This window comes from Castanea sativa, chromosome 1 (genome assembly GCF_040712315.1).
Source record: "Castanea sativa cultivar Marrone di Chiusa Pesio chromosome 1, ASM4071231v1".
NCBI classification, from domain to species: Eukaryota; Viridiplantae; Streptophyta; class Magnoliopsida; order Fagales; family Fagaceae; genus Castanea; species Castanea sativa.
Window position 1 is genome coordinate 23,859,995 of NC_134013.1, and position 27,778 is coordinate 23,887,772.

General features: G+C 42.4%; 3 protein-coding genes across 3 annotated transcripts; 1 reads left to right on the forward strand and 2 right to left on the reverse strand.

The window, feature by feature from the left end:
• The first annotated feature begins 262 nt into the window (after positions 1 to 262).
• LOC142623259 (uncharacterized) lies at positions 263 to 1,036 on the forward strand. The gene has a single exon (XM_075796653.1). The coding sequence runs from the start codon at positions 263 to 265 to the stop codon at positions 1,034 to 1,036; it is 774 nt and encodes a 257-aa protein (XP_075652768.1).
• A 21,445-nt stretch (positions 1,037 to 22,481) lies between these two features.
• On the reverse strand, positions 22,482 to 23,211 carry LOC142623270 (uncharacterized). The gene is made up of 2 exons (XM_075796664.1): positions 23,129 to 23,211; positions 22,482 to 22,896 (listed from the first exon to the last, which is right to left on the reverse strand). The coding sequence occupies exons 1-2, from the start codon at positions 23,209 to 23,211 to the stop codon at positions 22,482 to 22,484; spliced, it is 498 nt and encodes a 165-aa protein (XP_075652779.1).
• A 95-nt stretch (positions 23,212 to 23,306) lies between these two features.
• LOC142623281 (uncharacterized) lies at positions 23,307 to 24,722 on the reverse strand. Its single transcript, XM_075796674.1, has 2 exons — positions 23,890 to 24,722; positions 23,307 to 23,826 (listed from the first exon to the last, which is right to left on the reverse strand). Exons 1-2 carry the CDS (start codon positions 24,720 to 24,722, stop codon positions 23,307 to 23,309), a joined length of 1,353 nt encoding a protein of 450 aa, XP_075652789.1.
• Positions 24,723 to 27,778: the final 3,056 nt, after the last annotated feature.

Below are 27,778 nucleotides of genomic sequence, written 5' to 3' on the forward strand. Positions count from 1 at the left end.
ACAAAGTGCAACCAGAGTCTCCATTGCCAATACCACCAGGAGCGTGGGCACACCACTGAGGACTGTAGGACTTTGTGGAACCAACTGGAGTAGCTGGTGCGGGCAGAAAAATTGAAGCAGTTCCTGTATCAGCCTAATAAGCAAGGCAGCCAGCCCGGGTCAACAATACAGGGAGATGCCTCTTTAAAACTCCCTATTGGGCACAATTGGTGTAATCTTGGAAAAAATAAGGAATAAGCCCTACTTTAAGTGGCTAAATAAGATGGCGGGAGACCCCACGAAGCGCAAACAGAGTCTCCATTGCCAATACCACCAAGAGTGTGGGCACACCACCGAGGACTATAGGACTTTGTGGAACCATCTAAAGCAGCTGGTGCGGGCAGAAAAATTGAAGCAGTTCCTGTATCAGCCTAATAAGCAAGGCGGCCAGCCCGGGTCAAGAGTGCAGGGAGATGCCTCTTCAAAACCCCCATTAGGCACAATTAGTGTAATCTTCGCTGCTCCGGGCAGAACCGGTTCCCTTCCCTCCAGGGTAATGTCCATAGATCAGACAACTACCGAAGACCTAACCCCTGGTCCAAAGAGAAGCAGAGAGGGAGTCCGACCAGCCTTGAGCTTTTCCGACGAGGATAAAGTGGGAACCTCACAGCCGCATGATGACGCCTTAGTGGTCACCCTAAGAATCGAGGGATATGACGTAAAGAGAGCGCTGGTAGATCAGGGCAGGGGCACAGAAATCATGTACCCCGATCTGTACAAGGGGCTGAGACTAAGGCCAGAAGACCTAACTAGCTACAACTCCCCTCTAATGGGTTTCGATGGAAATGTTGTTATCCCAAAGGGGCAAATCAGACTGCCCATGCAAACGGGATCAGAAATAATGGAGGTGGATTTCATCGTTGTGGATGCCTACTCCCCTTATATCGCCATTGTGGTGAGGCCCTGGCTCCATGCCATGGGAGCTGTCCCCTCCACCTTACAACTGAAAGTAAAGTATCCCTCAGGGGATTGGATCGAAGAGCTGGTGGGAAGCTAGTCTATGGCCAGACAATGCTTGGTGGCTGCGATTAGACATCAAGATGAAATAGAGCCCTCGGCCCCTGACGGGCAGGGTTTATAGCAATTAAAGGTGCCAGTGCTATCCACGGATGTGGTGGGAAGTGAGGTAGAGGGCGAGTAACTGGAAAAGATTACCGTTAGGGATGACGAGGAGAAGTTCTTTCAAGTCGATGCTCAACTCCCTCCTCAGGAGAAAGAGGAGCTAGTGGATTTTCTCAGAAGAAATGTTGATGTATTTTCATGGATCCAAACTTCATCTGCCACCATTTAAACGTTAATCCATTTGTCGCCCCAAAAAAGCAACCACCTCGGTGCTCATCTAGGGAACACTTCGATGCCGTCAAAGAAGAGGTACTTAAACTTAAACAGACTGGAGCTATAAAAGAAGTGTTCTACTCCGAATGGCTGGCCAACACGGTGGTGGTTGTTATTAGGAACTAATGTATTAGAACTCTAATGTGTATTGTTGGCAAACCATGATCAAAACAAGTGTTTATTCTTGTTTTAGACTTGCTCAAAGTATGTCATTCATGTAAAGTTGGAATCGAGTTAACTGCAAAAGTTACTGTGCATTTCTGCTTGCCTTGATCGATCGAGAATTAGACTCGACCGATCGAAAGTCGTGCAAATTGTTTTTTCTTCAGAATTTCCAACTCAACCCTAAGCCCATATGACGTGTAGGGTTTTATGTTTTGCCCTAGGTATAAAAGGCAAACCCTAGTCACGTTTTTTAGGTTGCTCATATTGCTGTTTCTGTGAATCTCTTGTGAGATCTGAGAGGTGCTTGCCTTCACACAAGCTTAGGATTATCAAGAAGGAGATTTCTTCGAGAGCTTGATGATCATTCAGTTGCTGCATTGAGAGCTTAAAGATATACAAGCGGGAGTGCTTGTGCTTGCTGGAGAATCCAAGAAAGGAGTCCGTGGTCTCGAAGCTTGCACGTGGTCGTGTTAGTAAGTTTTCTACTGGTGGGTTGCAATAGGATGTTAGTTGTCTAAGTTGCTATTGTACAAACTTCGATTCTTTCATAGTAGATTCAAGTTTACCTTGAGAATAACTAGGTTAAATCTTCCCCAGGTTTTTTACCGGTTTGATTTTCCTGGGTCATCATATCTTTTGTTATTATATTCCGTACTTTACATTGATATGATTATAGGATTGTGTTAACCTAAATCTGGAATTTGGACTAAGTAATAACTTGGTTTGTTAACTAGGTTAATCAAATTGTGTGTTTAAGGGGTCTAAATAACTTTACAAGTAGTGTCAGAGCGGGTAGCTCTTGTGTGTAGATCTTTTGATCTCTGAGCTGATCCTTGACCCTTGTTGTCATGGAACATAGACACTCTCTTGTTATTCCTCCTCACTTTGATGGGAATAATTATGCTTACTAGAAAGTCAGGATGAAAGCTTCCCTGAAATCCATTGATGAGAGAGTTTGGAACTCCATTGAATACGGATGGGAGAAGCCTACTACTGTCCTGTGAGGGAGTGGCAAACTTCTCAGAAAGAAGCAGTCGCCTTCAATAGTAAAGCTATGAATGCTATCTTTAATGCTGTTTTTATGAAGGAATTTAAGAGAATCTTAAATGTTGAGGTTGCTCACACTGCGTGGAATATCCTCCAGACTGTGCATGAAAGCACAAAGGCAGTTAAGATCAATAAGTTGCAACCATTAACAACTAGATTTGAAAGCATTAGGATGTCTGACGATAAATCTTTTAATGAATTCTATGCTAAACTAAATGACATTGTTAATTCTGCATACAACTTGGGTCAAATCTATGATCAACCTAAAATTGTTAGGAAAATTCTTAGATCTTTAACTGAAGATTTTAGACCCAAAATGACTGTCATCACTGAGGGCAAGGATGTGGACTCCATCCCTGTTGATGAACTTGTAGGATCTCTTCAGTCCTATGAGTTGGACCTACCCAAAATTAGCAAATCCAAATCAATGGCTCTTAAGTCTGTTGATGATGTTGATGTTGGTGGATTTGATGATGAGCTCTCTGATACAGAGATTGCTTACCTTGCCAAGAACTTTAGGAGTTTCCTTAGAAATAGCAACAGAAGGGCAAGAGGTAAAAACATTGATGAACCTAGAAACTTTAGGAAGAATGATCCCACTAAGGTTAACAAAATTGAAAAATCTAAAGAAAAAGTAGGTCAATCTTCTAATAATTTTATGGGTCCTCAATGTTTTGGATGTCAAGGGTATGGTCACATGAAATCTGAATGTCCAACATTCTATAGGTTTAAGGGTAAGGCTATGGTTGTAATCCTTAGTGATGATGAAGTTTCTGATGATGAGTCTGGTTGTGACGAGGATGGAAAATTCATTGCTTTCACTGCTACTGCTGTAGTCAATGAAAGTGTGACTGTTGAAGAGAACCCTTTTAAAGGGGAACTCTCTAAGGATGCAGATCTTCAAGAAGCCTACAATAAACTTTGCAAAGTTGCTGCAAAGGATGCTATGAGTGTTGAATTAGGCTTAAAGAAAATTGCATCTCTTGAGCTTGATAAGAAAAATTTGCTTGTGAATTTGTTTGATGCTACTGAACTTTTGAATAATGTAAAGACTGAGAATATGCTTTTGCTTGATAAAGTTAAATCTTTGGAACATGATCTATCTGTTGCTAGAGAACAAACAAATAGGTCTACTAGTTCCAAACTTGATTAGATGTTGAGTGTTCAAAAGTCTCCTTCCGAAAAAACTGGTTTAGGTTTTGTAGAAAGCATCAATGTGTCTGCACCTAATTCCACAATCTTTGTTCCTTCTTCTTCTTCTGAACTCCCTGTGAGTGAGGTTGTCAAACCCATAGAAGTTTCACCTCCCAAGAAGATTAGGGTTGATCTGAAAGAGTCTAAATCTAAGAAGTCTACCCTTTCTAAGAACAAGACACATGATAAGCCTGCATGGGTTTGTCATTTTTGTGGAAAGTCTAGGCACATTCGTCCAAACTGTTACAAGTTTCAAGCTGCTAAGAGAGCAAACAAACCAAAAGTACATGTGCCTCAAGCACAAGCTCTTATGGTACTTATTGGTGAGTTGGTGAAGGCTTTAAACCTTTATTCCAATTCTGGAGTTGGAAATCATTCTAATATGAATAAGAACTCCAATGCTCAAGGTGCATCTAAAAGACTTTGGATGCAAAAGGCTCAATCTAAGTGAGTCTTTCTGACATGGCCCTTGTGCTTCATTGCTCTACTCTTTGCGACCATTTTTTTTTCTGTTCTTGTTTTTTGTTTTTTCTAGGATTTGCATTGCATAACATTCATGCATTTCATTCTAGGATGTTTTTGTTATTTTCATAAAAAACAAAAATAAAAATAAAAATAAAAATAAAAGAGGGAAAAAGAAAGGGAAGCAAAATGTGTTTTGCATTTATTTTCTTAGTTTTGAAAACAAGGTTGGTCAATTTATTTTCACATAACATGTCTATGTACCTTGTTTAGCTTGGATGAGCTTATTTCATGCACTCTACTAGTTAAAGCTTTGTAGTGCATGTTGTGTGGGAAGATGTTTGTAGTTTTTGATTACTTTGTCTTGATCTTGAAGTCACATGTCTTTGACTGTCGGACTTGAATTTTTTGAGAAAGGCATAAATAACCATCTCACCACTGTTCACTAGCCAATCATGAACACCTTAGTTCATATCATAAGATTTTGTGCTCGAGAAAGTGTAGCACATGCACAAAAAGAATATAAGGTGTAGCCTCAGTTTAATTGCTTAAAATTGGTATGTACATTATTGGACTTAATGCTAAATCAAATAAATAAAATTAGTATGTACATTATCCCGACTATTTTTTAATAAGTTTCTGAACAAATTAAAATTTGTGTGTACATTATGTGGCAAAATCAAGAAACTTACATGATTGCAAGCTTATGATCTAGGAGATGTGGGAGTTATATGATGTAACTCTTTAGGTGATAGTCTCTTTCAAATTCTTTGTGATGAATTTTGTAGACTTTGTGGTTGACTTCCACTTACATATCACCTCACATGTATCTCAAGTTTTTGCTAGTTGTACACACTACACAAGTTACTCTTTGCTAAACTTTGTACATGTTATTGTGTGTATTTTTGGTCTGACCAACCAAGTTTGAAAATGCCTTGAGTTTTATGCAAAATAGATTTGATGCTTGAGAATTCAAGGAAAATGTTTGAAAATCTTAATTTTGGGAAAACTGGGTTCAAAACATGTGTTTTTGAAAGGCATTTCATCTCATACTCATGCATTTTATTCATAAATATCAATGCTTTGAGGAGTTTTTGCATCAAATTGCTTTATTTTTTCAAAAACTGTTTTTTCCAAACTTTTGACCGATCGAACCTGTTTTTCGATCGATTGAAATTGCGATTAAAATTTTGGTCAAGCTCCGTCTGTTTCGATCGGTGCTCGATTGGTTTTCGATCAATTGAAGCATTTTTGACTAAACGAATCTGTTTTTCAATAGATCGAAAATCGTGTAGAGACTTTTTTAAAAATGATTCTTTTTCACGTATTCATTTAACTTTTCAAAAGTTTTTCAACTTTTTCTCTCTCTATACGATTCGGTCAAGGCTCCAATCCAAATTTTTGTCATTTTCCTCCGTTCTTTTTGCAAGGTTTTTTCTCTCCCAAGGCCGGTAAGACCTTTATACCCTTTCTTTTGCATTTTATTTCATGTCTCATGCATATTTTCATGCATTTAAGGGTGATTTTGGGGTTTTTAATGATTCAAGCCTTATTTTCTCAAATTGATCAATGGGTTTTTGTGTTACAATGTTATCATCATGATATATGGTGTTTAATTTGATCAAATTGGTGTTTTGTGAAGAATTGAAAATTCTAGGGCTTGTATTTATCCGAATTGGGGTTTTTGTTCAAATTGAGTTTGATTGAAGAAATTGGCTTGTTGGTTGGATGCATTTGATCATTATAAACTGTTATCTAACTTGTATGATGATCAATTGGTCAATTGAGTAAAAAATTTACAAGTGTTTTTTCAAAATTTTGGAGTTTATGTTTTAAACTCTATGCTCAAGCCAATTTTGTGACTCTAAACTTAAAAATTGAACTTGTTATCACTACATTAGAGCATGCATCATGACATTTATATGTTCATGTATCATATAGTTTTTATTTGTGCTAACTTGCAGTCTGCCCTTGTGTTTTGTTTTGTTCTTTCTCTTGTGTCTCTGTCCCTATCCTAGCACCATGCCTAGGAAGACTAGAACCAATAGGTCATCCTCCTCTTCTTCTGCCCCTTCCTTCGAGAGTGACAGATTCTTGAGTGCTAAGCACCAAGAGACCTTTGAGAAACTTAACCTCAACTGAAAGATTTGGGCTAAGCGTAGGGTTCTGTTAGATGAGCTTGATCCTGCTATTAGGGCAAACTTTGAGCGTCGAGGCTAGTTGCCACTTCTAGATTTTGATTCCCCCCCTCCAACCATCTTGATTAGAAAGTTCTATTCGAACCTCTCTATTCACTCCTATGATTCCGGCACTCTTGTGAGGAGCTGGATTCGTGGTGATGAGTACACCATTACCCCTTCGGTAGTGGCTAAATAACTTGGGGTGCCTATTGTTTAGCATCCTGTTTACCCGTATACTATGTCTCCTCCCCTAGACGACATCATGTCATACATCACTGGTACTTCTATCAGGTGGGGTTCTAATCCTCGGATCACTTCTACTGAGCTCACTGAGTCTATCTATCTTATCTTTAGGATAGCGTGTCATTCCTTGTGGCCTATTTCTCATCTACACACCATTCCTTTGGAGTGATGTGCATTTTTGTATGCTCTTGTTACGAATGCTCCTATTAGTTTTCCTCATCTGTTTCTTCGTTCTTTGAACGAAGTTTATAGGAGTTCCTCTACTGCTCATGCTCTTTTTCATCCTATTTTCATTCATCGGATTTTGTTGTTTTTAGGTTTGTCTGACTTCCTTGCTTCTGAGCCCATACACGTTATTGCTCCCATAAGTGCCACTTTTCTTAGGCAGAGAGCTGCTCAGATGAGAGAGCACTCTAAACGTCCTCCTGTTGAGACTTCTGGTACCGCACCCCCTTCTTCTTCTACAGGTTGTTCTTCTAGTGAAGAGTCTGCTGATCCTGTAGGTGCTGCTGCTGCTGATGTTCCTCCACCATCTACTTCGGATGACTTTGACATTCGTCGTACTTTGGAGTCTGTCGTGACCGTTCAGGCGGCTCACGGTCAGATTTTGGTGGACATCCTTGATGAGATCCATGCTTTGCAAGCAGATTTGGCGCTTCTTAGATGTTAGTCTTCGCCACCTCCTTTTGATGATGGATTCTGATTTGCTCTTTGGCATTCCGTCACAAAAAAGGGGAGTAGTTTGTATCTAGTTAAGGGGAGATTTGGAGAGTTTGAGACTTTGTTTTTGTGAGCCTGTGGAGATTAGATTGTATCTAGGTGCTTCATTTTGTATTTACATTTTTGGCTCTTGATGTATTTTTGTTAGGGGGAGATACATTCATTTTTTTATATATGTTTCTTGTTTCACTGCTTATTGACTTATGTCTATGAGTTATTTATTGATATTTGTCTATATTTTGTGTTTTGTGAAATCAAGATTTTTATTTTGTGTACTTTTTTTTTCCACACATACATTTATGCGTTTTATTTAGTGTTTCAGGAAATATACAGGTTGATTCAATTGAGCTGCTGTCTACACTTGCAACTGATGGATAGTAGTTAGGATTGAATTTGTTATAATGGGCATTTTTGTGTAAAGGGATTTTTTTTGTAAAGGGATTTTCTTTGTAAACTTTGAGCTTTTAGTTGTGTTTGTCACGAATTGCCAAATGGGGAGTTTGTTAGGTTTTAAGTACTTAGGAACTAATGTATTAGAACTCTTATGTGTATTGTTGGTAAACCATGATCAAAACAAGTGTTTAGTCTTGTTTTAGACTTGCTCAAAGTATGTCATTCATGTAAAGCTGGAATCGAGTTAACTGTAGAAGTTACTGTGCATTTCTGCTTGGCTCGATCGATTGAGAATTAGACTCGACCGATCGAAAGTCGTGCAGATTGTTTTTTCTGCAGAATTTCCAACTTAGCCCTAAGCCCATATGATGTGTAGGGTTTTATGTTTTGCCCTAGGTATAAAAGGCAAACCCTAGTCACGTTTTTGAGGTTGCTCATATTGCTATTTGTGTGAATCTCTTGTAAGATCTGAGAGGTGCTTGCCTTCACACAAGCTTAGGATTATCAAGAAGGAGATTTCTTCGAGAGCTTGATGATCATTCAGTTGCTGCATTGAGAGCTTAAAGATATAAAAGCGGGAGTGCTTGTGCTTGCTGGAGAATCCAAGAAAGAAGGAGTCCGTGGTCTCGAAGCTTGAACGTGGTCGTGTCAGTAAGTTTTCTACTGGTGGGTAGCAATAGGATGTTAGTGGTTTAAGTTGCTATTGTACAAACTTCGATTTTTTCACAGTGGATTAGGTTTAACTTGAGGATAGCTAGGTTAAATCCTCCCCAGGTTTTTTATCGGTTTGGTTTTCCTAGGTCATCATATCTTTGTGTTTTTATATTCCACACTTTACATTGATATGATTATATGATTGTGTTAACCTAGATCTGGAATTTGGACTAAGTATTAACTTGGCTTGTTAACTAGGTTAATCCAATTGTGTGTTTAAGGGGTCTAAATAACTTTACAGTGGTAAAGAAGAAAAGTGGGAAATGGATGGCATGAGTGGACTTCACGAATTTGAACAAGGCTTTCCCGAAAGACCCCTTTCCTCTGCCTCGGATAGACCAACTAGTAGATGCAACCGCGGGCCATTCTCGAATGAGCTTCTTAGATGCCTTCTAGGGATATCACCAGATACTGTTGGCCCTGAAGGATTATAAGAAGACTTCTTTTGTCACGCCTATAGGGAATTATCATTACAAGGTAATGCCATTTGGGCTGAAGAACACAGGGTCCACTTATCAAAAGATGATAACCAGGATATTCGAACCACAGCTGGGCAAATGTATCGAAATCTACATAGACGAAATGGTAGTAAAGAGTAAAGTGGAATTCGAGCAAGTAAATGACCTCAGAAGTATCTTTAGTGTATTAAGAAAACACAAGTTGCGCCTCAATGCCTCAAAGTGTTCTTTCGATGTCAGCTCCAGAAAGTTTCTAGGCTACCTAGTCACCCATCGGGGGATTAAGGTCAACCTTAATCAGATTAAGGCAATTTGTAGCCTTCAGCCTCCTCGGAACCCTAAAGAGGTCCAGAAATTGACAGGAATGACCGCCGCCTTGAACCAATTCATCTCTCAATGAACGGATAGGTGCCGACTTTTCTTCCAGCTGCTGCACAAGTGGAAGGGATTTGAATGGACAAAGGAATGCTCCTCGGCTTCTAGTAGTTGAAGGAATATCCCTCTCGGCAACCTATTATGTCCAAACCTGAGAAGGAGGAAGTTTTATTCGCCTACATCCCAGTAGCGTCGCACACAGTGAGCGTGGTATTGGTGCGAGCCGACAATGGGGTGCAGAAGCCAATCTACTATGTAAGCAAATCACTACAAGAGGCAGAAGTCTGTTACCTACCCTTGGAGAAGGCCATCTTGGCAGTAGTGCACGCTACGCAAAAGCTCCCACATTACTTTTAGGCACACGCAATTGTGGTTCTAACCCAACTCCCCCTTCAATCACTGCTTCGGGCAGTGGATTACACGGGGAGGATTGCAAAGTGGGGGACAATCCTAGGAGCTTTCGACATCAAGTATATGCCACGCACTTCCATGAAGGGCTAGATCCTAGTGGACTTGGTGGCCAAATTCGTTGAACCTTCACCAGTAGAAAACAAGGAGAGGCTAGACATGGATGGAAAATCAGTTGGGATGGTCGCCGTACAGGTGCTTTCGCCATGGCTGGTGTACGTAGATGGTGCAACTAATCAGAGGGGATCAAGAGTGGGGGCTAGTTATTGTATCTCCCGAGCAGATCACCATTGAAAAGTCTTTAAGGTTAGACTTCTCGGCCACAAACAATGAGGCAGAGTATGAAGCTCTGTTGACCAGAATGGAAATGGTATGGAAGATGGGAGGGCGAGCAGTGGAGATGTTTTCAGACTCGAGACTGGTCGTTGGGCAAGTCAAGGGGGAGCTAGAAGCCTAAGACGAAAGAATGCTGGATTACGTGAACCATGTTAAACTCTTGCAGGTAAAGTTTGAGTCTTTCTCCCTGCAGCAAGTTTCGAGGAGCAGAAACACACATGTTGACTCCCTTGCTACCCTTGCGACCTCCTCGGCGCAAGATTTGCCTTTGGTTATCCTAGTTGAAGATCTATACAGGTCGGATGAGGGTAAAAGAGAGAGGGTCCTCTTTCACCAAATTAGGGTAGGGCCCAGCCGGATGGATCCTATTGTGTCATTTCTTAAGGACGACATCTTACCTGAAGAAAGGGGGGAGGCTTATAAGGTGCGGAGGAAAACTCCCCATTTTTGGCTATTCGAGGACCAAAAATTGTATAAACGCTCTTTTTCTAGGCCTTACTTGTTATGCGTACATCCTGAAACAGTAGAACCTCTCCTATAAGGACTACACGAAGGAATTTGTGGGAGTCACACAGGCGAGAGATCTCTGTCTCACAGGGCTCTCACACAGGGGTACTGGTGGTCGGGTATGCAGAGGGAAGCATAGGAATATGTAAGGAAGTGTGACCAGTGCCAGAGGTTTGCCCCAAACATCCACCAACCTAGGGGTGTTCTCAACCCCCTCTCTATTCCCTGGCCCTTTGCACGATGGGGCTTCGATATTGTGGGGCCTTTTCCTAAGGCAGCAAGGAACAGGAGATGGCTTCTGGTCGACACTGATTATTTCACCAAGTGGGTTGAAGCCGAGCCCCTATCAAATATCAGGGATGTGGACGCCAAGAGATTTGTGTGGAAAAACATTGTTACTTGATTTGGGATTCATCATACCCTCATCTCGAACAACAGCCTTCAATTTGATAACAAGGTCTTCAAGAGGTACTGCTGTGACCTGGGCATTATAAATAGATACTCCACCCCGACTTATCCACAGGGAAATAGATAGGCCAAGACTGTCAATAAGGTCATAATCAATGGACTCAAGAAAAAAAGGTTGGATGATGCAAAGGGAAAGTGGGTGGAGGAGTTGCTGCATGTCCTTTGGAAGTATCGGACTACGCCTCGCAGATCCACAGGGGAAACACCTTTTTCAATGACTTAAAGAGCTGAGGCCATAATTCCTCCGGGTTCCCAACACTGAGAACAAGCTCTTTCACTTCAAGCAACAACGATTAGCTGGTAAAGAAGAGCTTGGATTTGATTGAAGAACGAAGGGAAAACACCAAGGTCCAACTGGCCTACTATCAACATAAGCTCAAGCAGGGGTATGACTTAAACGTCAAGCTAAGGCCACTAGCACCTGGGGATTTGGTGCTGAGAAAGGTTCTGGGTACTGCAAAGAACCCAGCATGGGGAAAGTTATGGTCCAACTGGGAAAGGCCATACAGCATCATCTCGGTAGCTGGGATAGGGGCTTATTATCTTGAAGATTTAGATGAAAATTTTGTACCACGTCCTTGGAATGTAAATAACCTACGAAGGTATTATTATTAATGAAAGTCTTTGTTGTCCTATATCGTCTATTACATTATACGTTACCCTTCTTACATTATGCAATTACCTTTGTCAAGCCTTATCCCTCAAACCACCTATTTTGGATTAAATTTTCTAAGTGTTAAACAGAACCTCAGTCATACCTTGGGTAAATTAACATCTTAGCTACATTTTCTAAATGTTGTCCTATATCGTCAGTTACATTTTCTAAGTGTTAAACAAAACCTCGGCCATGACTTGGGTAATTTAACATCGAACCTCAACCATGCCTTGGGTAAATTAATATCTTAGCTACATTTTCCGAGTGTTAAACAGAACCTCGGCCATGCCTTGGGTAAATTAACTCCTTAGTTAAATTCTCTAAGTGCTAAACAGAACCTCGGCCAGGCCACAGGTAAATTAATATTTTATCTAGATTTTCTAAGTGTTAAACAAGAGCTTTGGTTATGCCTGACCCCCATACCCTGTGCCTTAGTCAAATTAACACTCTCCACTACTTACTTGAACCCTCGAACTGCCTGCCCTAAAGGAATTAACACTTAGTAAATCTACCCAAGGTGGAGCTCCAGCGTGGGCATCATCACATGAGAATAAGGGCTCACCCCGGACCTAAGCCAAGATGCTCTGAGGGTACACTAAGGTGCTTTTAAGGTAAGACATTCATTTCCTACTAGGTATTCTACTTGCTCTTAAGGACTCAGGCCTTTCCTATTAATTACACAACTTCCAGTACTAACACTTAGTCATTTTCTCTCATCACTTTCATTGTCCTATCTTGTCTTAGTAAACAGCAAGGTCCTCAGCGTTTATTATTGTTAAAATAAGGTTGTTCGCCCATCGAGGAATTATTCACCTAAAAACCTCAACAAAAGGTAAAGTAAAGGGTACAGCTAACCAACTATAAATACGCCAAATAAAAAGGAACATGCATAGAACAGAAATTTAAAGTCTTTCCATTGATTAAAGTAATAATTACATCATGGATAAAGGCAAATTGCCGAGAAGAAAGGTAAAACCAAACAATCATAATTACAATAGCAAAATAAAAGGGATCCTAAAGCTATGCCTTGGCCTTGGGAGGGGGATCTTCCTTGAACTTGGCCTCAGCATCCTTGGCCTTGGGAGGGGGATCTTCCTTGGACTTGGCCACAGTATCCTTGGCCTTGGGAGGGGGAGGGGGATCTTTCTTAGACTTAGCATCGGTCTCCTTGAGCTTAAGAGGAGCTTTTGGTCCCTTGACCTTTGTCAAAGACTCAACCTCCTTGCCCTTACCCTTCTTTCCTATACAAGCACCACACTGGCCAGCCCCTTTGCTCTAGGCCGCCTCAGCCCCTTGGCCATGATCACCAGCTTGTTCAGGCCCTGTGGAGACCTTGGGGGGAAGGAGAGAGCTTTGGGCAGCAGAGAGCTGCTCGAGGGGAGAAGGCTCGAGGGCAGTTAGAGGTGGAAGAGCAGCTGGAGCAGCGAGGATATCTGGAGGATACCACACATTCTCAAGCTTCCTCCACTTTGAGGTACCTGGGACTCCTGCCACATTCAGGGCTTCCATCCATACCATCTGGCAGTAGTCCCTGCAGACCTCGGCAAGCTCCTATGCCAATCGGATCTCGGTCTCCTCTACCCCTTGGTTGTAGGAGGCTTACGCCGAGGCCTCTGCCATCTCTTTGATGGTCTGAGCTACATCCTTAGCCTTGGCTAGCTCCACCTTCAGATCCAGGACCTCCTGCTAGGCCGTGGCTCGCTCTATTTCAGTGTAATGCAGTTTCTTGCGTTGCTCCTCAGCCTGTCTTTCATCAGTTTTGAGCTTGGCCTCAGCGCTTTGTCTCCCCCTTTCCTCCTCTATCAACTTGGTGTTAAGGTCCTGAATTTTCTGCTTAGCCGCTCCCAAGGCCTTGTTAGGATCGGCCCGAAGGCTAGCCTCAGCCTTAGCCTCGTTTTGGAGCATCATTCATCCACTCCTCAGTAGTAAACACCTCCTAGATAGCCTGCACCAAGGCGAAAAACGAGCACGTCATTCAAAGGAAAGGAAAAATGGAAAAAGATAACCAAAAGAAAAGAAAAAAAAAAACCAAGGAACTTACCAAGGCAAGATCCCTTTTCAAGGATAGGAAAAGCTTATGCTACCTTATTTTCTTTAAGGCATTCATGTCCTTAGGCAGAAGGATGGGCTGCTCTAAGGCTTCGGCCAGGTAATGGGTGTGCCCTTTCTAGAACTCCCTAATCAAAGAGTTTCGCGAAATGGCAGCCCCATCTAACTCCAGTCGAGGAGCCTAGGATGGGTTTTGGTGGCACACCTTCGCCACTTCACGCTCCTCCCTGCTATCGACAAAGGAAGCCCGTGTTTGGCCTTTGGCCATTTTCTGATGCTTAGGCTCCTTTTGCCAAGCCACCTCCCCCTCTCGTCCTTCTTCTTTCTCTTCTTCTTCAAGTTGGGTATGGGGAGCAGGCAGTCTGGAGAAAGGGGAGGAGGGGGGAGAATGGGAAAGGGCGGGGGCGCCATAGGGTCCTTGGAGGTCTGCCCCTTGGCCCTATCTGTAAAGATGTCCTTTAAGGTCTTCCTTTTGCTCAAGGACATCTCTTCTTATTCATCTGAACTGCTGTCAATGCAAGCGATTACAAGGCTGGGAGCACGAACACCCGAATTTCTATCTAACTTGTCCTCTTCGTCCGAGAGTTGGATGACATGGTCTTCCCCCTCGAGATTGAACTAGTCGATTTCCTCCTCAAGCAACAACTGAGAGGAGGCAGTCTCTTCTCTTGGAATCGCTATTCCTTGGGGAGCACGTGGACGAGATCTAACAACTTACACCACGTCTTCTCGGGCAAGAAAACTTGGCACGGTGACGTTTATGCGATTGAGCCGAGGATTGCCTGCTCGGATCACATTGCCGACCTCCTGAAGGGAATCGGACAGGGGTTGAAGTCAAGAATGAGATGTATGGCCCTTAATTGCTCGTCTTCGCTCACAAACACCTCAGACTTGAGCACCCGGTTTAGATCGTCGACGTTCACGAACCGGATGTTGGAGGCCACGTATCTCTTATCTGCAAACACAACTGAGAAGAAAAACTGCAGTTAGAAGGATGAACACCCAGTCAAAAAAGAAAAAAGGGGGGAAACACAAAACTAAGTCTCACAACGAGGGACCTAAACCTAAGACACCCCACCTGGCTCCCTCTCCTAGGTCGGGCAGTGAGGACCATCATGTCATTCCTAAGAAGTGATCAAGTAGTCGTCCTTCATGCCCTTGTTAGACTTGGGAAGACACGATACAAGCCTAACTGCTGAGGATCGGGATTTAAGATAATACCTGGAGTCACCAAGTGAATGGCACTCATACATGAAAATGACATCGTGCTAGGTGAGGCTCAAACCTATATGAGCATTGAGGGCATCTACACTACCTAGAACCCTAAATAGGTTGGGCGCGTATTGTTGTGGGCACAGCTTATGGTAAATTAGGTAATCCCTAGTAACGCTACCCATGGGAAGAGTCATTCTCCCTTCTATAAAGACGATCATAGGAATGACCACCTCCCCCTCATGCCTATCGGTGTGCCATTGCCCCGGAGCACAATACCGCAGGGAAACTCTTAGAGGGATGTGATATTTGGCCCTAAATCCCTCCATACCAGCGGGAGGAATCTACAAGGTGTTTGAATCTACCCATCTAAACAAACTAGAGAGAAAAGCGAAGGAAGTGTCTAAGAGAAGGAGGAAGAAAATAGAAGGCCGAGGAGACTAGCCAAGGAGAGAATAAGCCTAAAGATGAACAACTTACAAAAACGAAAGGGAGGTACACCTCAGGAACTTCTTGGGAACAAGAAGAGTTGAGAAATCTTGGAAGTTTAGGATTGTGGGAAGCCTGAAGAGTTCGAAGATTCACAAAGTGAGTGAAATGAATTCTCCAAGCGCCTTATATAAGAGGTGGGCTTTGGGTGGGAGTTATCCTGCCCAAAATTTGAGGAAAGATATCAACCGTAGGATCTCCATCTCACCGTTGGATACAGGGGACAAGACTCCGCCTGGAGCATTTAATGAAGCGTTACAGACTACGAAGCGCCAGGTACAGTTACGAAACACGCGAAGCGACATTTGCACACATGGGAGTCAGAGACATGTGTCATTTTAACCGCCTAAAGTCGAAACCCCATTTCTCTCCTCGAACGAGAGGAAACCAATGGGAATTTTGAGGGGCTATTGTAGGGTACTAGAATTCCGAGTAAGGCAGTCACGCCACGTGCAATGGCATGGCCAAGAAGGGTAGCTACTGCGCCGAGGAGTCCACGTCTCAGACTCTATGATCGCATCATCAACATGTCATCAAAGAAGGCCTTACTCTGTGAAAAGATCCTTGGGAAGGGAGTTAGCACTAACGTGACTGAAGAGCTAGAGGCTGCCACCACATTCAATGCATTCTACAAAACCTCTTGGCCACATTTATGTGGAAAAGACCCTTGAACAGTGATGCCTTGGTTGCTGCATCTCACAGGGGTACAGAGAAGGTGGCTGATGGGACTGGCACTTGAGTGGTGGCCTGCGTGATCAACAAATGGAAGGACGGGATCATCCAAAAGGGCCTATATAAGGTAGAAGGCCTGGCAGAGGGAAGGGACCGGAAAAACAGCAGAGAAATATACTGTAGCACGAAGAAAGGAAATTGTAGACAAGTCTAATAGTGATATATTCAAGAACAGAACCTCTAAGTTCGAGGAGAATTATCCCTCTCAATTTGGTGATGGTCCTCTATTTTTCCTCGTCTCATTGTTATTCCTGGCCCATGGTAAACGCTATATCATCCATGAAAACCTAGTTTAGGAGCCCACTCTCTAACAAATTCATTGTGTTGGGCTATTTGGGCTTGGGTCCTCCACTCAGTTGGGCTCAAGCGCTAAATCCAGTCCTTACATGAGTAAATTTGTAGCCTAAGGTTACAACTAATTTTGTAACTGAACTTTGTCCTGTTGGTATTCAATTAATATTTTTTTTTACTCGCTTTTTTTTTTTGTTTTGGTTGGCTTATAATGTCCTTCCTATTTTGTTTAAATAAAATTTTGATAATAAAATATTCAATTAAATTTTAGTTTAATTAAACAGATTTTTTTACTGAAATATATTATAAAATTAGTTTTTTATATAAAAATGAGATGTAGAGAATGAAAATTTAGACAAAATTACCAATTTTGAATATTTTTCAAAGTTCAAGGGCTTTTAATAATATTAGGTAATCATTTTCTTTGTTGATTCAAAATTCATGGGGTGTTTTTACATTTTATCTTTTTTAAAAATACGTCAATTTGGAAATAAAGCATACTTAAATGTTATAATGGAATATGTAAAAAAATTAAATTAAATTAAATTAAATCAGTTAACTATTGAGTATTGACTCTATTAAAAATTTAAAAGAGAGGATATTAATGATAAATTTGACTTTATTTTTTAAAAATTGGAATATTAAATTATCAAATTGAACTTTGTCTCGGAGGATTGGATTAATAATTTATTTTCCTTCTATTCTTCTTTTGTTTTTTTAAGATTCATTGATACGTGTTCTGCAATCAGGCCAAATTTGCTAAATAGTACAAATCCTGGAAAAATTTTGGGGCATGGCATGCGCGTCAAAGTAATTAGTTAGTTGGACTGATTTTGGAACTCGAGTTTACTAAACTCGAGTTCCACGTTAGTTTTTTTTTTTTAATTTTAATTCCACATCAGACTGCTGTTGGTCGGACCTCAAGTATAACAAAATTGATTTTGAGGTGGAACTCGAGTTTAGCAAACTCGAGTTCTAAAATCAGTCCAACTAACTAATTACTTTTACGCGCATGCCACTCATTGAAATTTTTCCAGAATTTATACTATTTAGCAAATTTGGCCTCTGCAATCATATCTTGGCATTGGGCTTACTATCTTAGACTCCTGGTTGGTTTTTTTGGGTTGGCCCAACTAGTATGACTCTAATGATATTACCATTTTTTTTTTTTTGAATGCCTATCTACATGCTTTTTAAAAACGAATGGTCTAAATGTATAATGGGATGCCCACCAAAACGTGCTTGAACTTTAACTAAAAGATTGGATATGGGACAAATTTAAGGGTAATTCCTTAATTTCTTTATTTTTTTCTTAAATATTGTACCATAGGTTTTTTTTGTTTGTTTAATTTCTCTTCCCTTATATTCTTCTATTTTTCTTCTAAAAAAAAAATATTCTTCTATTTTTAACATTCATTGATACATGCTTTTCTTCAAGAATAAAGTAGGTAGACATTGGGCTTATTATCCTAGACTTCTAGTGGATTTTTGGGCTTGGCCCAAGTGCTTTGACACAAGGATATTAGCTGAAATGTTGCTATATGAAGCGTTTATGTTTTGATATCCTAAACTTTTCCTATACCCTGTTAAGTTCTAGATATTTAATTCAAATTTTCACGGTTTTATATTTGAAAATCCAAACAGGTTGAATTAAAATGAATTTTATCATATCAAATTAGCTTAAAATTGAACATCTAAAATATTGTTAAACAAAATTTAAGCACTAATAAGCATTTTTGTTCACTCAAAGAGAGAGAGAGAGAGAGAGAGAGAGAGAGACTTTTCTATTCAAAAAACTCAAATCTTCTAAGAAAATGCGCATAAGTTTCTTTTAAATGAAATTATAAAAAGATTATTTTTATAATTTAAATCCAAATGCGAATCAAATTTGCATCATCTGATAGTCATGGTATAAAACTTAAATTCTTTTTAAACCATCTCAGGTTTAAGATTTGAAAAGTGCTACATCTACAATATTTTTATAAAAAATCTTATATGGTAAGTTGTTATTAGTTCTAATTTGAACCCACCTGTAAATTTACTTTTTGTCCACCAGTAACAATGTATCATGATGATGACAAAAAATCATCAGTCAGTCACACGGTCCTCACAAGCTTGGAACAACACCTGCACAACAAAAAGAGAAAACCTAACAGAGAGCACCGGTGTGATGCTAGCCAATAACCCTCCGAAGGTCAAGTTAGAACTTTTCACAACTCTAAAGTGTCAGAGCTGGAATTAATTATGCATACCTTGTATTTTGAGAGTTCATAGGTTTTTATAGTAGAGTCGGACTCTGTTTCTTGCACATCAAGGAGTTTACTTCTAGGGAAGATCCTCAAGAATTCTTTGCCAATTAGAATTCTTCTCGTATTGGGATTCTTTGTAGTTAATGTGAGACGCAAGTTAATTCCATTTAGGAATCCTTGGAGCTAAAGCATGACAGATAAATGCCACGTGTCACTTACATCCGTCCATTGTGTGTCCATCCATCTTGGATCCATCGACTACTAACCCGCCAGCTTGACACCATCACGTTTACTTAAATTAATCTGTCACCTACATCTTTCGATCCTCTTCAGTTGCCCCCTCATTCCATGGATCCGTCACCTATTTTATATGGACCCATGGAATGACGCTTTGTTTCTACCTTTGATAAGCGTGTTTTGATTGACAGGCTACCTCAGAGTAATAAATGCATCAGGGACACGTGGTGGACTTTGATTGATCGTTTGCTTGGATCAAGGCATCCCTTCGTCTTCCGCATCGTTCCCTCTATATATACTGTCCATCCCTTTCATTTTTAAGTTTTGGAAAAAATTTTGGCTGATCAAAGCGCCACCGTCCACTCTATTCGATCCGTTGCCTCAATAAGTCGACATTACCGTCCTTTTCGTTCCTCATTTGCTTTTATCGCGCCGTCAAGCTGTAATTATTTTCTTGGCTCCTAATTTTTATTCTTTATTTTGTATGTTAGTCTGTCATCAGTGTAGATCTAGAGTCTTAAGTTTCCTTTATCCGTCATTTATAGGTGTCAAATGTCTAGTGAGGCGCCTAGTGGTTAGTCGTTTGTTCGCGATGGAGCGAGTTACAAGGTGTTTCCATCAGGTCAATCAGACCCGGGCACCTCCAACAAGGAGAGGGAACCATCATCCAGCTCTCCTTCCAATGTGGAGGATGAGGTGCTAGATGAGGACGGGTCAGCATATGACTCAAATGATGATTTAGACGGTATAAACCCTCCCATCCAATCGGTCATAGGTCCTGATGGGTTTAGGGAATTCATCATGCTCCCTCTGTGGACGGTGAATGACTTCATCTCCTCCATAAAGCAACCACACTTCAACACACTTAGGCGGAAGTACCAGATACCTGATAACATACCCATCTGTCTACCCTTTAAGTCCGAGAAATGCTATTACAAGGGCCTTAAAGACGTTGGTGTATATGAGCAGATGCTAAAAGTGGGCATGGGATTCCCTCTAAGTGCCTTACACCGTCGTCTTCTCCAGTACCTCGGTTTGGCCGTCACCCAAATATCACCAAACGCGTGCAAGGTTTTTCTAGGTGTTGAGGTCTTATATGGAGTTATGTCTGACGGTGCGAGACGGTTAACAGTGGAGAAGTCCTTTCATTGTTACCGTTTGTCCGAGATTACCCAATCAAAGGGTATGTATAGCTTCGTGCCAAGGAGTCCAGTACTTAAGCTAGTGTGCGAAACCCCGGACTCCAATTGGAACTAGAAGGGTCGATATTATTTCCTTCAAGGGGACGATGGGATGTGTTGCTCTGACGACCATGAATATATGCCTGTAGATAAGACCTAGGGCATAATGCCACCGTCCGGTATGTGTCTGTCCTACTTGACATGTTTGTATTGAATATTGAAGTTATTCTAACCGTTCACTTTTGTAGCTCGGAACCGTCCGCAAGTTACCACCAAACAGTTTGACTTCTTGGAGAAGATCTTCTAGACCACCAAGTTGTCGAAGTGGACTTGGATAAAACTTGTCACTTTGGATACCCTACATTGGTATTATGATGGTCCACAACCCACCATTTCTGCTCGTCGATACGACACAGAAATACGCAAACGTAAGTTCTTTACTTGTGCTTTTATATTTTTCAATCATTTTTACCCATCTACTTCTTGCAAAAATGGAGGATACCAGGAGAAGGGCAATCATTAAGCAGCAAGCTGCTGTTAAGAAAAAGCAAGGTGGTGATCCTCCCCCCAGGATGGGTTAATCCCATCCATTCGTAAAAAGGAAACCATCCGAGAAGATTGACTGTCACTCCAAAAGGCAAAAGGTGGTGATAGGGTTGGCTGCCGTTCAAGGATCCGGCGGATTGAAGTTGCCCCCCAAGCTTAGGTTAGGCAAGCGTAAGGGTTTGATGGTTAACCTAGACCCCGTCAAGGAGAAACCGTCCGTCCTACTTCGAGAAGATTCTCAGTATGCCTTTCATCAAATCACGTCTATTATCAAGGACAAAGATTATGAGGATCTGGGCAATTATGCTACTGAGGCTATGGGGGAGACGGCTCTATTCACCCTTACACAGGTTCGTACCCATCACAGATCTTTCCGTTGTGCTTCAATTTGTTTCAAACTTATCACATTGTTTTTGGTGTAGGGGGTCGTGATGGCGAAAAGGCTGATGGACTATTGCCTTTCTCATGAGAAAACGTTGGAGCGCGTTCATGCAAAGGCAGAGGCGACGGAGGAGGAGTTGGCGAAGCTTGAGGCATGGAAGCTCCGTCATGAAGAGAAGCTTAAACTATCTGAGAAGGTTCGAGGGGAATTAGAGAAGGAGATCGACACAATAAAAGAAGCCTTGGCTAAGAAAAATGAAAGCCCCTGTCATGCAAAAACTGATGCAATCTAAGAGCACCGGGACTCCAAGGTCCTTTTAAGTGAGCTGAGTACCTCTTTTGCTGATGGTTTTGAAGACTACCTCCGTCAAGTTAAAGCTTCCTTTCCTCACCTGAACCTGTCTCACATCACCATAGATCCTAAAGGTCAGACTATAGCTCCTCCTATTGACACTAAGGGGACAGACGAGCTTTTTGGGGAAGAACAAAGCGACGGCGAAGCCCAAAAAGTTGGTGAGAAGGGATCCGTCGAAGATGATGCCCATCAACCCTCAACGAAGGGCCCTGCTGATAAGAAGGATACCGTTGTAGTTCAGGAGTAGTACATACCCTATTTTCATTTTTTGTTCAAGTTCAAAAATGTATGGGAGAACAATTTATTTAACCAATTTCAACCGTTGTTTTTTGTAGGCTTTTTGTTAATGTTGTATTTTGACTATACTTTTTGAAGCACTTCTGTGTTGGATAAACCGTCTTTGTCAAGGATGACCCATCCTTAACCCGTATACTTAGGCACTTGTCTTTAATTAATCAATCTGTCTATATGTGTGGTCATCCTTTTGAGGACTTTTCTTTATGAACTTGTTAAATTTTCATCCTTCATACAGTGAACCGTCCTTTTGATGGACTTAGTAGTTTTTATCCTACCTGGGATGATCCGTCCACTATGCAGACTTAGTAGTTTTTATCCTACTTGGGATGATTCGTCCACTATATGGAATTGTTACGTTCTTCCTTTATGGGACGATCCGTCCACTTTGTGGACTCAATTTCATCCTTCTTGGGATGATCCGTCCACTATGTGGAATTGTTACATTCGTCCTTTATGGGACAATCCGTCCACTTTGTGGACTTAATTTTATCCTTCTTGGGATGATCTGTCCACTATGTGGAATTTAGTAGGACCTGAGCAAAAACATTTCATATGCTCTAAATAAACTCCTCTTATTATAATGGGTGGGTAGAATATTGTTCATAAAAAAGTAAGAAAATTTCCCTTTGGGCTTTTAAAAGTATTGTAGAAAATAAAAACTACAACTATCTGCTGAAAAAGATAAACTGGCAATGAGGAGGGTGATGTTATTATCGTCTTCGTTCATCGTCTACTAGTAGTACTTCTTCAGGTGCTCTGTGTTTCACGGGTGACTCAATTTCTGCCCTTCTAGTGTCTCTAGGTAGTATGTTCCCTTCCTATGCCATGAGGTGATCATGTACGGTCCTTCCCAGTTAGGTCTTAGCTTCCCTTGGGAAGCATCTTTTGTAGCGCCGATTACTCTCCTTAAGACAAGATCTCCAACCTGGAAGTCCCTATGCCTAACCTTAGAGTTGTAATGCTTTGCCATGAGGTTTTGGTACCGTGCTAATCTTTGCTCGGCCATCGCCCTGACTTCGTCCACCAGATCGAGCTGTAGGCGCATGGCTTCATTGTTCTTGCTCTCTTTGTGGTTTCCAACCCGGTAGCTTGTGAACCCTACTTCTGCTGGGATGACTGCCTCGCTACCATATGTCAACCGGAACAGCGTTTCCCCTGTTGGTGTACTTGCCGTTGTCCTATACGCCCATAAAACACTTGGTAACTCATCCAGCCATATGCCCTTTACCCCCTCGAGCCGAGTCTTGATGATTTTGAGCAAGGATCAGTTCGTGACTTCAACATGTCCGTTGGCCTATGGGTGGGCGGGTGACGAGTAGTGGTTCTTAATCCCTAGCTGGGAACAAAAATCTCGGAATGCGTCGTTGTCGAATTGCCTTCCGTTGTCAGAAACAAGCACCCTTGGTATACCATACTTGCAAATAATATTCCTCCACACAAAGCTCCGGATGTTCTTCTTTGTCATAGTGGCCAAAGCCTCTGCTTCCACCCATTTAGTGAAGTAGTCAATGCCTACCACTAGGAACTTCAACTGCCTTACCGCTGTTGGAAACGGGCCTATGATGTTTAACCCCCATTGTGCGAACGGTCATGGGGCCGTCATAGGGGTGAGCTCTTCCGTTGGTTGCCTTATGAAATTGCCAAACCGTTGGCACTTGTCGCAGGCTCTAACGTATGCGTCGGCATCCTTTTGCATCGTTGGCCAATAGTATCCTGCCCGGAGTAACTTGTGCACCAAAGACCTTGATCCAGAGTGGTTTCCACAAATTCCTTCATGGACCTCCCTCATAACATAGTTTGATTCTTCAGAGGTGAGGCATCTCAGGTAAGGTCGAGAGAAGCCCCTCTTGTATAGAATGTTCTTAATTAGGACAAATTGGGCCGCCTTAACCTTCAACTTTCTTGCGGCCTCCTTGTCGTTTGGCAGCTTGCCGTCCTTTCGGTATGCGACTATTGGATTCATCCAAAAATGTTCACTGCTTACCTCCTGCACGCCGGTACTATCTATCAGTGATGAGAGTTGAACAAAGGATAATACCTGGTCGGGGACGATCATAAGTTCTGCGGAAGCTGCTATTGCGAGTTGGTCGGCATCTTGGTTCTCTTCCCTTGGGATTTGAACCAACTTGATCTAGAGGTTACTTGTTCGGCCCTTCTCTTCCTCGAGATACCTCTTCATTCTTTCATTCTTACACTCGTAACTCCCATTAACCTGACTGGTCACGATTTGAGAATCGGAGAATACGACCATACTCTTAGCTCCTGCAGCTATTGCGAGGTCTAATCCTGCTATCAGAGCTTCGTATTCCGCTTCGTTATTAGTTGTGGAAAAGTCCAGACGGATCATGCACTCGATCTTATCTCCCTCTGGGGTGTGGAGTACTACGCCGGCTCCACCTGCATGTTTATTGGAGGATCTATCCATGTGGATGCTCCACACAGGAGCTTCCTCTGCCCCCTGGTCTTCTGTGAATGTGAATTCAACGATGAAGTCATCTACTATTTGTCCCTTCACAGCAGTTCGTATTTGGTACTGAATGTCAAACTCACTTAACTCGATCACCCATAAGGCCATCCATCCTCCTGCTTCGGGGCTACTCATGGCTTTTTGTAAAGGCTTATCTGTTAAGACATTTATGGTATGTGCTTGGAAGTACGGCTTGAGTTTTCGTTCTGCAGTCACTAATGCGAATGCTAGCTTCTCAATCTGAAGGTACCTTTCTTCTTCTCCTCTAAGTGCTCGGCTTATAAAGTATACGGGCCGTTGCACCTTATCTTTTTCTCTAACAAGAGCCGCGCTAACTGCCGTTCGGGAGACGGCTAAGTATAGAAACAACTCTTCAAATGCCTTTTGGCATTCGTCCGTCCATTCAAACGACCTCTTTAGCGTACAGAAGAAGGGGAGGCACTTGTCAGTCGCCCTTAATACAAATCTATTTAGGACTGCTATTTTGCCATTCAAGCTTTGTACTTCTTTTACAGTCTTTGGCGGAGCCAATTCCATTATCGCCTTTACCTTCTCTGGGTTGACCTCGATACCTTTTTTGGGATACCATAAATCCCAAGAATTTTCTTGCCGTTACTTCGAACGCGCACTTACTCGAATTCAACTTCATGTTGTAAGACCGAAGAGTGTTGAAGGTCTCCTATAGGTCGCTCAAGTGGTCGGACTCCCGGACACTCTTCACCAACATGTCATCTACGTAAACTTGCACATTTCTCCTGATCTGGTGCACGAACATCCTGTTCATCAATCTCTACTATGTGGCTCCCACATTCTTGAGTCCGAAAGGCATTACTTTGTAGCAGAAAAGCCCCTGGCTTGTAACAAATGAGGTCTTCTCCTGGTCAGCTTCTTCTAACTTTATCTGGTTGTAGCCGAAAAACGCATCCATGAAGCTCAAAAGTTCATATCTTGTAGTCGAGTCTACCAGGGTATCAATATACGACAGCGGGTAACTATCCTTGGGGTAGGCTTTATTCAGATCTGTGAAATCTATGCACATTTTTCACTTCCCATTTGCTTTCTTGACCATTACCACGTTTGCCAACGAATCCGGATAGTATACTTCACGTATGAAATCTGCTTCCTGTAATTTCTGTACTTCCTCGGCTATGGCTCGGTCTCGCTCAGGGGCGAACACTCGCTTTTTTTGTCGGACGGGGGAGAATGAGGGTGATATATTCAATCTATGGACTATAACTGACGGGTTGATCCTAGACATGTCTTCGTGACTCCATGCGAACACGTCCTTGTTTTCTTTTAGGAATGTTGCAAGTGCTTGCTGTGCTGACTGGTTGGTCAAAGTACCAATTCTCGTGGTTCGTTCAGGCCTAGAGTCATCGAGGGGTACTTCTTCTAATCCATCCACCGGTTCTGCTACCGTCCGCTATTCTTCTATGTTCATCGTTTGTAGGTGGTCATCCATCTTCATTATGGCCAAGTAGCATTCACGCGTGGCTACCTGATTTCCGCGCAGCTCTCCAACTCCATACTCGGTCGGGAACTTGATCATCAAATAGTAGGTCGAGGTTACAGCTTTCCATGCATTGAGAGTAGGTCATCCGATAATAGCATTATAGGCAGATGAGCAACCGACCACAAGAAAAACTACATCCTTAGTGATCTGCTGGGGGTAATCTCCCACCGTCACAAACAATGTGATCACGCCAAGAGGGTGGACCCTTGTCCCTCTGAAGCCGACGAGTGGAGCATTTGTTGGAACTAGTCGCTCTCTACTAATCCCCATCTGCTGGAATGCGGGGTAGTAGAGGATATCAACCGAACTTCCGTTATCAACCAAAACTCGATGCATATTGTAGTCTCCTGCTCATATGCTGATGACAAGCGCGTCTTCATGCAGATGGTGAAGGCGTCGCGCATCCTCTTCCGAAAACCCAATGATCGGGTTATCAATCGGCGCCATTTTTGGTGTAGAACCCATCAACTGGACGCTCTGAACCACCTGTAAATAAGTTTTGCGAGCTTTTCTAGACGACCCTATAGTAGCGATGCCCTCAATAATCATCCTTATGTCTCCTATCGGTGGTTTGGGACGCTCGTTCTCTCATCGGGGGGCCTGGTCTTGTGGCGGATTCATCTTTTCTTTGCTGACAAACCTTTGCAGCTTTCCTTGTCTGATAAGAGATTCAATCTGTTGCTTCAGGTCATAGCAGTCAGCCGTATTGTGGCCATGGTCATGATGGAAACGGCAATATTTGTCCCTTGACCTTTTGTTAGGATCCCCTCTCAATTTGCTGGGAAAGGTCAGGCTTCTTCATCCTTTATCTGCATCAGCATTTGGTCGATTAGAGCCGTCAGAGGGGTGAAGCTTGTGAATTTCCCTGTAGGTTGATTTGGAACGTCTGTCCTCCTGCCATTCTCCAGTCTTAGCCATCTTCCGTCCTCGGTCTAGTTGTGTATCTTCCTGTCTCTCCCTTTTCCTAGGTTTCTCTTCCCTGGCCAGTAACGCGTCTTCCGCGTTTATGTACTTGGTTGCCCTGTAAAGTACTTCGGACATAGTCTTTGGGTCGTTCTTATACAGAGAAAATAGAAACTTACCCTTCCGCAGCCCATTGGTAAATGCTGCCACGAGTATCTTGTCATCCGCTTCGTCTATCGAGAGAGCCTCTTTATTAAAGCGAGCTATGAACAGTCTTAGCGTCTCGTCTTCCCGTTGCCTAATGCTCATCAGACACGTGGTGGATTTCTTATACCGGTGACCCTTGATAAAGTGTGACACGAATTGAGCGCCTAACTCCTTGAAAGTGCTAATGGAGTTAGACGTCAGCCTACTGTACCAGATCCTCGCAGGTCCCTTCAGCTTAGTGGGGAAGGCCCTACACATGATCTCATCCGATACCCCTTGAAGGTGCATTATGGTCTTGAAAGATTCCAAGTGGTCTAAGGGGTCCTTAGACCCGTCATACTTTCCACTTGAGGCATGCGAAATTTTGGGGGAAGGGGACATGAATTGACGGGCGCTGTGAAAGACGAATCAGTTCACTGGACCAAGTCATCGAGGTCGCTGGATACTCGACCTCTGAGGGCGTTCATCATCACATCCATCCGTTCCCTCATCATCTGCATCTCAGCGGCTATGTGAGGTGGGAGAGTGTCAGAGGTAGATGGCCGGCTGGTGTCCTGCCGTTCCGGTCTGCTCGAAGCGTTGCTAGCCTTAGGTCCTTCTTGGTTCCTCCTCTCAGCGCTTATCCCTTCCTGGTCTTCCTCCTGTGTGCCGAGATGTGCATTCTTTTGCCACAACTGCTCCTCCAAATCATGATTCTGCTTGGTTAGGCGTTCAACTGCCACCGCGAGCATTTGGACTTGTCTCTCCAAGGCTGTAGTGTGCAGTTCGTCACCTTGATTGTTGGTTATTGTCATCGAACGAGTGAGTACCATGCAACTTTTTATCTCAGGGATAAAGCAATGGTTGATTACTCGTTCCCCACAGACGGCGCCAACTGATGATGTTGAAAAATCACCAGTCAGTCACACGGTCCTCACAAACTTGAAACAACACCTACACAACAAAAAGAGAAAACCTAACAAAGAGCACC

Excerpts from the sequence above, each read along its gene's own strand:
- LOC142623270 (XM_075796664.1), bottom strand. The coding sequence starts at position 23,211 with ATGGGTGGAAGCAGAGGCTTTGGCCACTATGACAAAGAAGAACATCCG. Across the intron at positions 22,897-23,128 it reads GAATATTATTTGCAAGTATG|GACAACGGCAAGTACACCAA; the intron begins GTATACCAAGGG and ends ATGGGCGTATAG.
- LOC142623281 (XM_075796674.1), bottom strand. The coding sequence starts at position 24,722 with ATGGAATTGGCTCCGCCAAAGACTGTAAAAGAAGTACAAAGCTTGAAT. Across the intron at positions 23,827-23,889 it reads AAGAATGAAAGAATGAAGAG|GGAAGAGAACCAAGATGCCG; the intron begins GTATCTCGAGGA and ends TCAAATCCCAAG.
- LOC142623259 (XM_075796653.1), top strand. The coding sequence starts at position 263 with ATGGCGGGAGACCCCACGAAGCGCAAACAGAGTCTCCATTGCCAATAC.